The sequence below is a fragment of the Pan troglodytes genome, chromosome 11, assembly GCF_028858775.2.
Source record: "Pan troglodytes isolate AG18354 chromosome 11, NHGRI_mPanTro3-v2.0_pri, whole genome shotgun sequence".
Taxonomy (NCBI): domain Eukaryota; kingdom Metazoa; phylum Chordata; class Mammalia; order Primates; family Hominidae; genus Pan; species Pan troglodytes.
The window spans coordinates 25,793,812-25,805,938 of record NC_072409.2 but is presented as its reverse complement, the minus strand read 5'-3'; the positions used below and the strand labels follow the sequence as shown (position 1 = coordinate 25,805,938).

The 12,127-nt window shown below is 43.9% G+C and overlaps 1 protein-coding gene across 6 annotated transcripts in view; it reads right to left on the bottom strand.

The window, feature by feature from the left end:
• Positions 1–8,408: 8,408 nt before the first annotated feature.
• The window catches only part of INIP (INTS3 and NABP interacting protein), a 33,100-nt gene continuing 29,381 nt past the window's right edge, over positions 8,409–12,127 (bottom strand). For 5 of the 6 annotated variants that reach the window (XM_024345508.3, XM_024345509.3, XM_063787152.1 and 2 more), the window contains one exon: positions 10,249–10,914. In XM_024345508.3, coding sequence (XP_024201276.1) covers positions 10,785–10,914 — 130 coding nt within the window. In that variant the 3' untranslated portion in view covers positions 10,249–10,784. 6 annotated transcript variants of the gene reach the window in all.

The following is a 12,127-nucleotide window of genomic DNA, read 5'->3' as shown; positions in this document are numbered from 1 at the left end:
GTTTTGTTTGTTCCAACGAATAGACTCATCTCATAATATTCTGTATATTTGTAACCCATTGTAAAGATGTGGCCTATTACTCTTAGTGAGATGGACACTCTAATTAGAATTTTTATTAAATTTTATTGTGGTAACATACACATAAAATTTACCATCTTAACCATTTTTAAGTGTACAGTTCAGTGGCATTCAGTACATTCACGTTGCTGTGTGACTGACACTACTATCTATCCATCTCCAGAACCTTTTCATCTTGTACTGAAAACCTGCACCCATTAAACAGTAACTCCTCATTCTCCCCTTCCCTCAGTGCCTGGCCACTGTTTACTTTCTATGAATTTGACTACTCTAGGTACCTCATGTATATGCAATCATACAATATTTGTCCCATATGTCTTACAGGTTCATCCATCTTGTTGCATGTATCTGAATGTCATTCCTTTTCAAGGCTGAATAATATTCCATCTCGTGGATATACCACATTTTGTTTAACCATTCATCTGTTGATGAACATTTGGGTTGCTTCTATCTTTTGACTATTGTGAATAATGCTGCTGTTGAACAGGGTGTACAAATACCTGTGCAAGTCCCTGCTTTCAGTTCTTCTGGGTATATGCCCAGAAGTGGAATTGCTGGATCAAATGATGATAATTCTAAGTTTAATTTTTTGAGGAACCACCATACTGTTTCCACAGAGGGTGTACCATTTTACATCCCTACCAACAGTGCACAGGGGTTCCAGTATTTCCACATCCTCACCAACATTTGTTATTTTCTGTTTTTTTATTTTATTTTAATAGTAGCCATCCTAAGAAGTGGGGAGTGGAACCTCACTTTGGTTTTGATTGGCTTTTCCCTAATGATTAGCAATGTTGACCATCTTTTCATGTGCCTTACTTGTTTTTAAAAGATCACTCTGGAGGCTGTGTTGAATGTTGTTAACTGTAGGGTGATGGGATGGCGGGCAGGGGAAAAAACATGGAAGGTGGAAGACTATTTACAAGGCTATTGCAGTATTCTAGCCAAATAATTATGGCGGCTTGGAACAAGATGACAGTGGTGGAGGTGGTAAGAGTTCATGGGACTCTGGATGTATTTTGAGGCCAGGGCTGATAGAATTGAAAGAGGAATGTGAAAGAAAGAAAAGTCTAGAATGACTCCTATCTTTATGCCCATGCAAATGGCCATTTACTGAGATGGAGAATGCTGGAAGAATAGTACGCTGGGAGGGTGATATCTCACCCACCCTTATGGGATATGCCATATCATGGGAGGGTGAGATACCCTGCCATATCATGGGAGGGTGAGATATCAAGAACCCAATTTTAGGCTGGGCACAGTGGTTCACACCTACAATACCATTATCTAAAATGGGATTATGTAAAATGCTACAATCCCAACTTTGGGAGGCCAATGTGGGAGGATTGCTTGATCCCAGGAGTTCAAGACCAGCCTTGGAAATGTAGTGGGACCCTGTCTCTAAAAAAAAAAAATTTTTTTTAATTAGGTGTGGTGGTGCATGCCTGTAGTCCCAGCTACTTGGGAGGCTGAGGTGGGAGGATCACCTGAGCTCAGGAGGTCAAGGATGCAGTGAGCCACAATCATCACACCACTGCATTCTAGCATGGGTGACAGAGTGAGACCCTGTCTCAAAAAACAGAACAAAACAAAAAAACACCAGTTATCTTTATTCCTTGCCAATGCACCAAAAAAAAAAAAAAAAAAAAAAAAATCCAGTGAACATGTAGACATGTAAGTTTGGATCCCTATTGGACTTCCACGTGGAGATGCTGACAATACATGCTGACAATAGGTACGAGAGTCTGGAGATCAAGGGTGTTTCTGTTATCTTTTGCTGCACAATAACCTTCCCTAAAACTCAGGAGTTTAGAACAGCAACAGTTTCTTATTTCTTACAACTCTGTGGGTTGACTGCATTCAGCTGGTCAGTTCTGCTCTATGTGGCATGAGTTGGGGTTGCTCATCTGGCTGCATTCAGCTGGTGGCTGGGCTGAACAGAAAGGTCCAAGAAGGCTTCACTCACATTTCTGGCACCTCAGTGCTCCATGTGACCTCTCCACATAGTTAGCTTGGGCTTCCTCACAGCATGGCGGTCACAGGGAGTCAGATGTCTTACATAGTGACTGGTTCTCCACAGAGGACAAGAGCAGAAGCTGTCAGGCCTCTTCAAGCTGGGTCTAAACTGACATAGCATCTCTTCTGCCATATCCTATTTGTCAAAACAGGTCACAAGGCCAGCACATATGTGAGGGAAGGAAAACAGACTCCACTTTTTGATGAGAACAGTGGCATATGTTGACAGGGATGGGAGAAATTGATGGCAGCCATCTTTGGAGACTGCCCACCACAGAGTGGGGTATCACGGTTGGTGATATAAGCTTGAAAGTAATCAAAAGATAGTTGGTACCTAAAGCCATGCTACTGGATAAGATTACTCAGGGAATGACTGTAGATAGAGAAGAGATGAAAAGGCTAATCTCTAGGCTATTCCAGCGTTTTGCACTTGGAAGGAGAAACCAGCAAATGACCATGAGAAGGAACAACCAATAAGGCGGGAGGAAAACCAGGAGAGTGTGGTGTTGATGAAGTCAAGTGGGACAGCGTTTCAAGAAGGAGAGGGGATGATCCGTTGTGTAAAATGCTAAGAGTTCAAGTAAGATAGAGATGAAAACTGACCATTGGATTTGGCCAAGTGGAGATGACTGGCAGTTTTCCAAGGATAATTTCAGTGAGTCTGTGGAGACAGAAGCTTGACTGGAGTGGGCTCCAGAGACAATGGGAAGAGAGGATCTGGAGATGGGCAGCATAGACAACTCTTGGCGGGAGTTATACAGGAATGCAGAGGAATGGGGCAGTTATGGAATGGGATGCAGAGCAAGGGAAGACACGGTAGACAGCCTTCAAAAGGAGCATGAACCATTCATCCGTGACAGTAAGAAAGGCAGCGTATATGGTCACAAGTGCAGGAGGAGAGGTTAGATGGGGTGGTGGGAGGTGCTATAGAGAGTAAATACAGTCTGGTGGTGATGGGCCAGATTAGACCAGGCTTGAAAAAGACATAAGATCATTGGGAGGTCTTTTAATAGGTGCAAATATATAAGCCAAAAGCATGAGCCTGTGGAAAGATAGAAAGGGGGTAACTGACAATGTGAAATCTCAAGGTATGTGGCTACAGAAGAGGATGCAGAAATGATGGGAAGAAGGGTAGGGATATACAGTTTCAGCTTCAGGGAAGGGCCAGAGTGTGGTGACCACAGAGAGGAGAAGGCAGCCTTGAGGTGCAGAGGATGTCAAGGACCTGAGAGGAGGAGCGTATTGTTCAGCTCACACCAAGGTGGCTGTCAATGCAATGTCCCCAGGATAGCAGCAGGAGTAATGCAGAGGAGCTGAAGCTGATGAAAGAGTCAGGGTCCTGAGGGGATATGAGGGGGCACCCCCACACGGTTCTTGGCAATTATGACGCTGGAGTGGGCCTGGCTATTTTTTTTTTTTTTTTTTTTTTTTTTTTTTTTTTGGAGACAGGGTCCCGCTCTGTTGCCTGGGCTGGAGTGCAGTGGTGCAGTCATGGCTCACTGCAGCCATGACCTCCTGGGCTCAAGTGATCCACCCGCCTCAGCCTCCCAAGTAGCTGGGACTACAGGTGCATGCCCCGCCTGGCTAATTAAAAAAAAAAAATGGTAGAGATAGGGTTTTGACATGTTGCCCAGGCTGATCTTGAACTCCTGTGCTCAAGTGATCCACTTGTCCCAGCCTCCCAAAGTGCTGGGATTATAGGCGCAAGCCACCGTGCCCAGCCTGGCCTGGCTTTTTTTAAGCAGGGAGGAGACATGCGTTTTTAAGAAGTGAATTCTGAAATGAAGTTAAAACAATATTCTGGAGTGGCAATGGTGAGTGGGCCAGAAAACTAGCTGAATCTACAGCCAGAAGGCAAACATATCAGCTTACCTCCTCCTGAGAGGTACCAAAGACCTACAGATTTCCTGAGAAAGCAGGGTATCAGGAAGAAGAGTGGAGACAAAGGGGACAGTGGGAATGACTTGGAAATACTAGAGATATTTTGGTGATTGAACCAAAGGAATTCCAGAGATACTAAGAGGGAAATCACCAGGAAAGGCCGTGTCGTGGAAGGGTTCAGGTCAGCAGGTAGGTGCAGGGGAGATGAGTGAACAGACGCAAGGGCAAGGGAGGCAACTGACCTGGGTGGTGATTAACAAAGGTGTCAGGAAGGCAGCAGAGGCAGCATGGTGTGGGCTTGAGGAGGGACTGGTGTACTGGAGTTTGGCTTAGATGTGTGGCTAAGAGGCTAGCAAGTTAGTACACTTCGTATGAGGGTAGTTCTATGACAAGTGACAAAAACCTACTTCAATCCAGCTTAAACAGTAACAAGGATTTATGACCTCCCCTCACTGGGCATTCCACAGGAAGGGGAGCTAGCACCTAGGGACTGTTGGGCTCCGCAGCCCAATGATGTCATCAAGGGCCCAGTTTCTTTGCGTTTCTCTGCTGTACCTTTTAGAGTGGTGGCTTCATTTTAAAACTTGCTCCACTTCATGGTCACAAGGTGGCTGCAAAAAACACAGGACAATCTGCTTCCTTTTGCGTATCTAGAGAGAGAGTCCCTTTTCATAATGTCTCAGAAAGGTGACTGCCTCTTTTCCATAAGCGCAGCAAACCCCTCCTGGAGTCTCATTTGAGCAACGCCTCCAATCCTAAACCAATTCCCGTGGTGTGGAAATACCACATGCTGACTGGTGTGGGCACGAGTTACCTGAGGCAATCACTGTGGCAATAAGGAATGACCCTGACTGGTTCGGAGCATGTAAGGCCCATTCCTGTTGTTGGGGCACTGTTGGCTTCCCCTGAAGGACAACGGCTGTTGGGGAAGGAGCGTGGCCAATACAGATCTGAGTAATGTTAGGAAGTGGGAAAGTCATGCTGAATAGAGTTCTAAAATATCCACTTCACCACCTCACTGAGCTCTTGGGAAAATTAAATTAATATTTTGTGAGAACGCCTTGCTTTTTCCTTTTTTTTTTTTTTTTTTTTTTTTTGAGACCGGGTCTCACTCTGTCGCCCAGCCTGGAGTGCATTGGCGCCATCTCGGCTCACTGCAACCTCCACCTCCCAGGTTCAAAAGCGATTCTCCTGCCTCAGCCTCTCGAGTAGCTGGGACTACAGGTGCGTGCCACCACATCTGGCTGATTTTTTGTATTTTTAGTAGAGATGGGGTTTCACCGTGTTAGCCAGGATGGTCTCAATCTCCTGAACTCGTGATGCCCCGCCTCAGCCTCCCAAAGTGCTGGAATTACCACACCCCGCCGCTTTTTCCTTCTTAAAAGGCTTTTGGAGTTAGAGATACAGAAGAAAACTGGAGGAAAGAAAGGTAGATAGGGGAGGGAGGTGAGCAGAGAGAAATTTGGGGAAGGACCCAACAACTAAATGCAAGAGAAAGCGAAGACAGATGGGGCTGGAGTTGAAAGGCAGATGTAAACAGAACACACCTGTCTCTGAATTTGCAGACATGAAGAGTAATATTCTTTTAGTACCTCACATGTTCCGCTTTCCCAAGAGCTGATGAGGGCTGGATGGGTTCATCTCTGTACCTGCCTATGCCCACAAATGTTCAATGTCTCCCCGCTGTGTACCAAGCTAAAGAGGTCTGGCGCACCCTGGAATTCCAGATGCTCTGGAATGGATCTAGCCTCCGGTTAGCCTCATTTCCAGTTATCTGCCTAGACATGTCTCTCTGTGCTCCAGCCAAATCGAGCTTTTGGTCTCCCCACAACGCCCCCAAACCTGCTTTCCTCCTGCCTCTGTGCAGGTGTTTCCTTTGCTTTGAATGTTGCTCTTTTTTTTTTTTTTTTGAGACGGAGTCTGGCTCTGTCTCCCAGGCTGGAGTCCAGTGGCTCGATCTCAGCTCACTGCAAGCTCCGCCTCCCGGGTTCCCGCCATTCTCCTGCCTCAGCCTCCCGAGTAGCTGGGACTACAGGCACCCACCACCGCACCCAGCTAATTTTTTTTTTTTTTTTTGTATTTTTTAGTAGAGACGGGGGTTTCACCGTGTTAGCCAGGATGGTCTCGATCTCCTGACCTCGTGATCCGCCCGCCTTGGCCTCCCAAAGTGCTGGGATTACAGGCGTGAGCCACCGCGCCTGGCCGAATGTTGCTCTTTTTCCTGGCTGAAACCGTCTCATCTTGAAAGCCAAGTTCCAGTGCTTGTTCTGATGTAGCTTTTATTGGTCCTTTCGGGCTCTTGTCCCCATTCTCTCCTCTCCAGGCTGCTCCTAGGATTAGTTTTTAGTGTGCTTATCTCAACCAATCTAGATTGTCAGACTCTTGAGGACAGTGACTGTCCTCCTTCTCTTCCTCATTGTCCATGTTCATTATTTGCACATTTTTTAAAAGCCTGTGGCCAGCCAGGTGCGGTGGCTCAGACCTGTAATCCCAGCACTTTGGGAGGCCGAAGCAGGTGGATCACTTAAGGCCAGGAGTTGGAGAACCAGCCTGGCCAACATGGCAAAACCCCGTCTCTACTAAAAACATAAAAAATTAGCTGGGCGTGGTGGCGCACACCTGTAATTCCAGCTACTCAGGAGGCTGTGGCATGGGAATCACTTGAAACTGGGAGGCAGAGGTTGCAGTGAGCTGAGATGCTGCCATTGCACTCCAGTCTGGGCAACAAGAGTGAGACCCTGTAAAAAAAAAAAAAAAAAAAAAAAAAAAGCCTGTGGCTGAGCATGGTGGCACACACCTATAGTCACAGCTACTTGGGAGGCTGAGGTGGGAGGATCACTTGAGCCCAGTGTCCAGCCTGGGCAACACAGTGAGACCCCATCTCTTTAAAAAAGAATCGTGGGTATCAACTGTGTAGAAGTCACCATGGATATAGAGGTGAATAAGAAAAGCACTCAGCAAATACTTGTTGCATTTATTGCTGTTGAAATGGGACTTGTGCTCGCTGATGGGATTCCAGTAGAGGGGTTCAACTGCACTAATGAATTGATACTCTCTCTCATTATCTTCTATTCTCCATGTAACCATATTTTCCAAATCCTTTGCCTCAAGAGGCTTTAAACACATGTAAAGGCTGAGCTTCTGTTGCCAAAGTGAAGCAAATAACTGAGACAACTTAATGAAACAGTTTATAGATTGTTCAGGAAAACAAATATGCCTTTGAAATCACTAAGTCATTTCAGTTTTTATTCCAGGGTCATACAAAGCACTGACATCTGTGTTATTTAGAAGCGGCTTTCAAAACTTTTTTTGCCATAACTCACAGTAAAAAAAAATACATTTTATATTGCAACTCAAGTCTATAAATTCTTTCGTTCCTTCAACATATTGAACACCTACTATATGCCAAATATATTTTATGTGGAATACAGTAGTGAAGGAAGTAAAAGAGGAAGAGAGGAAAGGAGGAAGAGAAGGAAATAAACAAAAATTCTTGCTCTCTAAGACTTTACATACTAGTGGAACAGACAATAGACAAAATAAGTAAGCCAGATGCAGTGGCTCACACCTGTAATCTCAGCACTTTAGGAGGCCAAGGTGGGAGGATCGAGAGGACTGCTTGAGGCCAAGAGTTCAAGACCAGCCTGGGCAACATAGCAAGACGCTGTCTCTACAAAAATTAAAAAAAAAAAAAAAAAATTAGCTGGGCATGGTGGCATGTGCCTGTAGTCTCAGCTACTTGGGAGGCTAAGGGTTGAGGATTGCTTGAGCCCAGGGATTCAAGGAGTCTTGCAGTGAGCTATGATTATACCACTGCACTCCAGCCTGGACGACAGAGCAAGACTGTCTCTTCAAAAACCAACAAAATACGAAGTAAAATATACACATACAGGAACACACAGAAACAGAATATTCATGAGGCAAAACCACCTATTTCTATATGCAGTACACTCAGATGTTTTTGATTTTTCCAGAAAAAAATGCTGGTCAATCCTGTTAAACCATTAAGTTGGCTTCTCAACTCAGTAATGGGTTGAGGCTTTTGCACTTTGAAAAACACTAGTCTAGACAATTTCTGACATGGGCAGAGCATGTGCTTGTTCTCACCTTATGGAGGGAGGAACATACAAAGATATTAACTGAGTTCCTCAAATTCACCCATGATCTGAGGGAAGCAATGCTGACCTCCACCTGAGGGCTTCCCAGTCCACTGCTGCCCTTTCCCTCACCCTCTGCAGTGCCTGCTCTTCTCTTCTCATTCTGAAACCTTGCTCTGCATGTGGAGCAGCTCTTCCTTCCCTCGTCAGGTAAAAATCACATGAATACTTCTAAGCCTAGCCAGACTGCACTACGTTCCAGGATGCCTCTCTCAGGCCACTACTGCATTCTGGCTCACTTGATTGATTGATTTAGAGACAGGGTCTCACTCTGTTGCCAAGTTGTGCAATCATGGCCCACTGCAGCCTCAACCTCCCAGGCTCAAGCAATCCTCCCACCTCAGCCTCCCGAGTGGCTGGGACTCTATGCATGCACCAGCACACCTAGCCAATCTTTTTTTTTTTTTTTTTTTTTAATTTTTTAGTAGAGACAGGGGTCTCACTATGTTGCCTAGGCTGTGGCTTGCTTTATAACTATTGGTGTACCAGAATAGGATCCTCTGCACGGTGACCTCCTAAAAGAGCAGGTACCAGTCACCTTTGTGTCCCCCAAAGCACAGTGCTTTATCTGTAGGTATTAATAAATACATAGGAAATTGAATTGAATTTGTAACTCAAAGCAGAGGGGTGGAGAGAAGTGCTTCCTAGCCAGGAATACAGGATTTAGGCCATATCTATTTAAAAGACTAACAGACTAGAAAGGATAACACTGGTAAAAAGATCTCTTTACCTGAGCTACAGAAGTCATACATTAGGTAGAGGCTTCAATAGTGTAGAAAATATACTAATGTGTTATCTCCCTAGAGACAGATTTAGAACCATGTCAGTTATGTTGCAGATGACAGAGAACAGAAGCCTAGTGAAATCAACTCAAGACAATGAGGGCTACCATAAGGAGGCCCAAGGAGTAGTTGGATGGACCTGAGGAAGGACAGGAGCCAGAGGCCCCCTGAGGAGCTCTGCGCCGCAGAAGTAAGGCTATCCTCGCTGCAATGGTGACCATTACAATGGGGACAGTTGCCACCTCATCAAAATGAAGGAAATCAGTTCAAATTCTCAAAAAAACCTACATGGCACAGCCAATTCTAGAATTGTCCACTCTTGCTTCACTTGGTTTGAGTAGGATGGGGCTGTGTGTTTGAAAACATCTAAGGAAGAAAGGGGGGAACAAACTCTCTGAAAAGAAAGTAGAACTTTCACTAAATATTGACCCAAACTGGAATTTTCAGTTTTACGCTACCAGCAGAGAGGATGGGACTCAAGGCCAAGATAAGGTCAGTTACAAAAAGTTATATAAAATACTGTATCTGTGATACAGTGTGAATTATCATTTCAATCCTATTAAAAGTTAAAAAAATGTAGATTTTAGCTAAATGACCTCTAAGTTTCAGGGATCTACAAACCCATGCGTGTATAAATATATCACGAAAATCTGTACAAGATATTTCATAGAATTCTCTATCTCATGGTTTTCAGACTTTATTTTGAATCAGATTCTAATTCTGTAGGACTAGGGTAGGGTAGTGGGACTGCATACTTAAATAAGCACCCCAGATACTGCTAAAGATGGGTCAAGTTGAGAGACTTTCTTAACCTAATCCCTTCCTACTTAAAGTAATTAAAAAGGAGCTCGACTTGCATAAGTTTTCTTTTTCTTTTTTTCTTTGAGACGAAGACTCACTGTCACCCAGGCTGGAGTGCAGTGACACCATCTCAGCTCACTGCAACCCCTGCCTCCCAGGTTCAAGCGATTCTCCTGCCTCAGCCTCCTGAGTAGCTGGGATTACAGGTGTGTGCCACCACACATGGCTAACTTTTTATACTTTTAGTAGAGACAGGGTTTCACCATGTTGGCCAGGCTGGTCTCAAACTCCTGATCTCAAGTGATCTGCCCGCCTTGGCCTCCCAAAGTGCTGGGATTACAGGTGTGAGGCACCGTGCCCAGCCAAAAAGTTTTCAGTTAGAACAAAAATGGAAAATAGAACCACACAAACTCATCATTTATGTGGTAACACTAAATAAGAGGATGTACAAATTAAAAACCTACCACATTTCCTATTATTTTTAATTGCATCTAGTCACAACATTTATAAGAGCATATGTTTATAAAAGATGGTTAAGACTGGTTAGTAATTTATTCTTGAGGTTTGTTTTAAAGTGAAAAAGGGGGAAGTAGTTATAAGTCCAGAAAGAATATTTCAGGATGATACATGTTGACTATAAACTCAAAAGGTATACTGATAGCAATCCTATAAACAGCAAATATGGATGCAATTGATTTAAGCCTATTAGTTCATTTTTTAAAAGCAGCCTTGTTTCTTTAAAGTTAAGTACTATAAATGATTCTTGAAAATCTACTGTGGACATGATATATTCAGTCAAACTTGCTAGGAGTTGGGGAATGACTTCGTGACCATCCAGTTCAGAGTCTGATTGAGAGTTAAACAGCATTACAAAAAAGTTACAGTCACGGTACATAATCAATTTCTTGGACGATACAGCTTCCACAGCTCTCATCATCCTGGTTATTCTTCTTTCAGCTTTCACTTACACATTCCTTTCTTTCAGACAAACAAAAATATCAAAGTTCATCAAAATTCTTAAAGTCACAGTTCATGTAGCACTGAATGATAGTAGCTTTGGCATCTGATATTACAAAGTCACTTTTCCATCGCAAATGTTTTCTTCATTCTGGGTCAAGGCGAGGTAAAACAGGAAGAATAAGGTTCCCAAATGCAGAGTCTTGAGTGATGAAGTATCCAGATGAATGTGCATGAGCATGCTGGGAAAGATTAAAACAAAAAGGCAATTAAGCTATTAAATAGAGTCACAGTTCTTCGACCAAGGCATTAAAATTACTCTTTCTGAATGCTTGAGACCAAATTTATTTGTTTATTCATTTATTTTTCATTGTTATGGCTGAGATGGAATTTATTTTAAAATCAGTTCTTGGCTGGGCGTGGTGGCTCACACCGGTAATCCCAGCACTTTGGGAGGCTGAGGTGGGCAGATCACGAGGTCAGGAGATCGAGACCATCCTGGCTAACACGGTGAAACCCCGTCTCTACTAAAAATACAAAAAAGTTAGCCAGGCGTGGTGGCAGGTGCTTGTAGTCCCAGCTACTCAGGAGGCTGAGGCAGGAGAATGGCATGAACCCGGGAGGTGGAGCTTGCAGTGAGCAGAGCTCGCACCACTGCACTCCAGCCTGGGCGACAGAGTGAGACTCCATCTCAAATAAATAAATAAATAAATAAATAAATAAATAAATAAATCAGTTTTTCTGCTGCTAGTTGTGTTTAAATAGACAGGAAATGGACAGTAATACAGAATCTGGGTTAACAAGTTACACCAAGTACTCATTTATCATCCTCTCTCTCTACCCTGTGATCATCCTCAGTCAATAAATGACTCAAAGACATGAACTGTTTTGTTCCTTCCAGTGAGGAAAACAAGTATCAAAGATCCCAAAGTACTCTGATCTTGGTCAACAAACCAGGAACTTGAGAAAGAAGGGTAGTAGTTGGAAGGAGAGGGGGGAAAAGGCAGTGAGATTACTGGTGATTAAAATACCAACATTTGGTAGAGAATGTTGGAATGAAAATAACAGAAAACCACCAGTAACTTCCCTCTGTCATTAAAAAGAAAAAAAAGACTGTTTTTAAGTCATCTAAAGTGAATGGAGGGCTGGGCAATGGTGGCTCACACCTGTAATCCCAACACTTTGGGTGACTGAGGTGGGAGGATCATTTGAGGCCAGGAGTTTGAGACCAGTCTGGGCAACACAGTGAGACCCCATCTCTACAAAAAATTAAAAAATTAGCTAGGCACAGTGGCATGTGCCTGTAGTCCCAGCTACTTAGGAGCCTGAGGCAAGAAGATTACTTGAACCCAGGAGTTCGAGGTTACAGTAAGCTATGATGGCACCATTGCACTCCAGCCTGGGTGACAGAGCATGAGACCTTGTCTCTAAAAAATAGATAAATAAAATAAAATA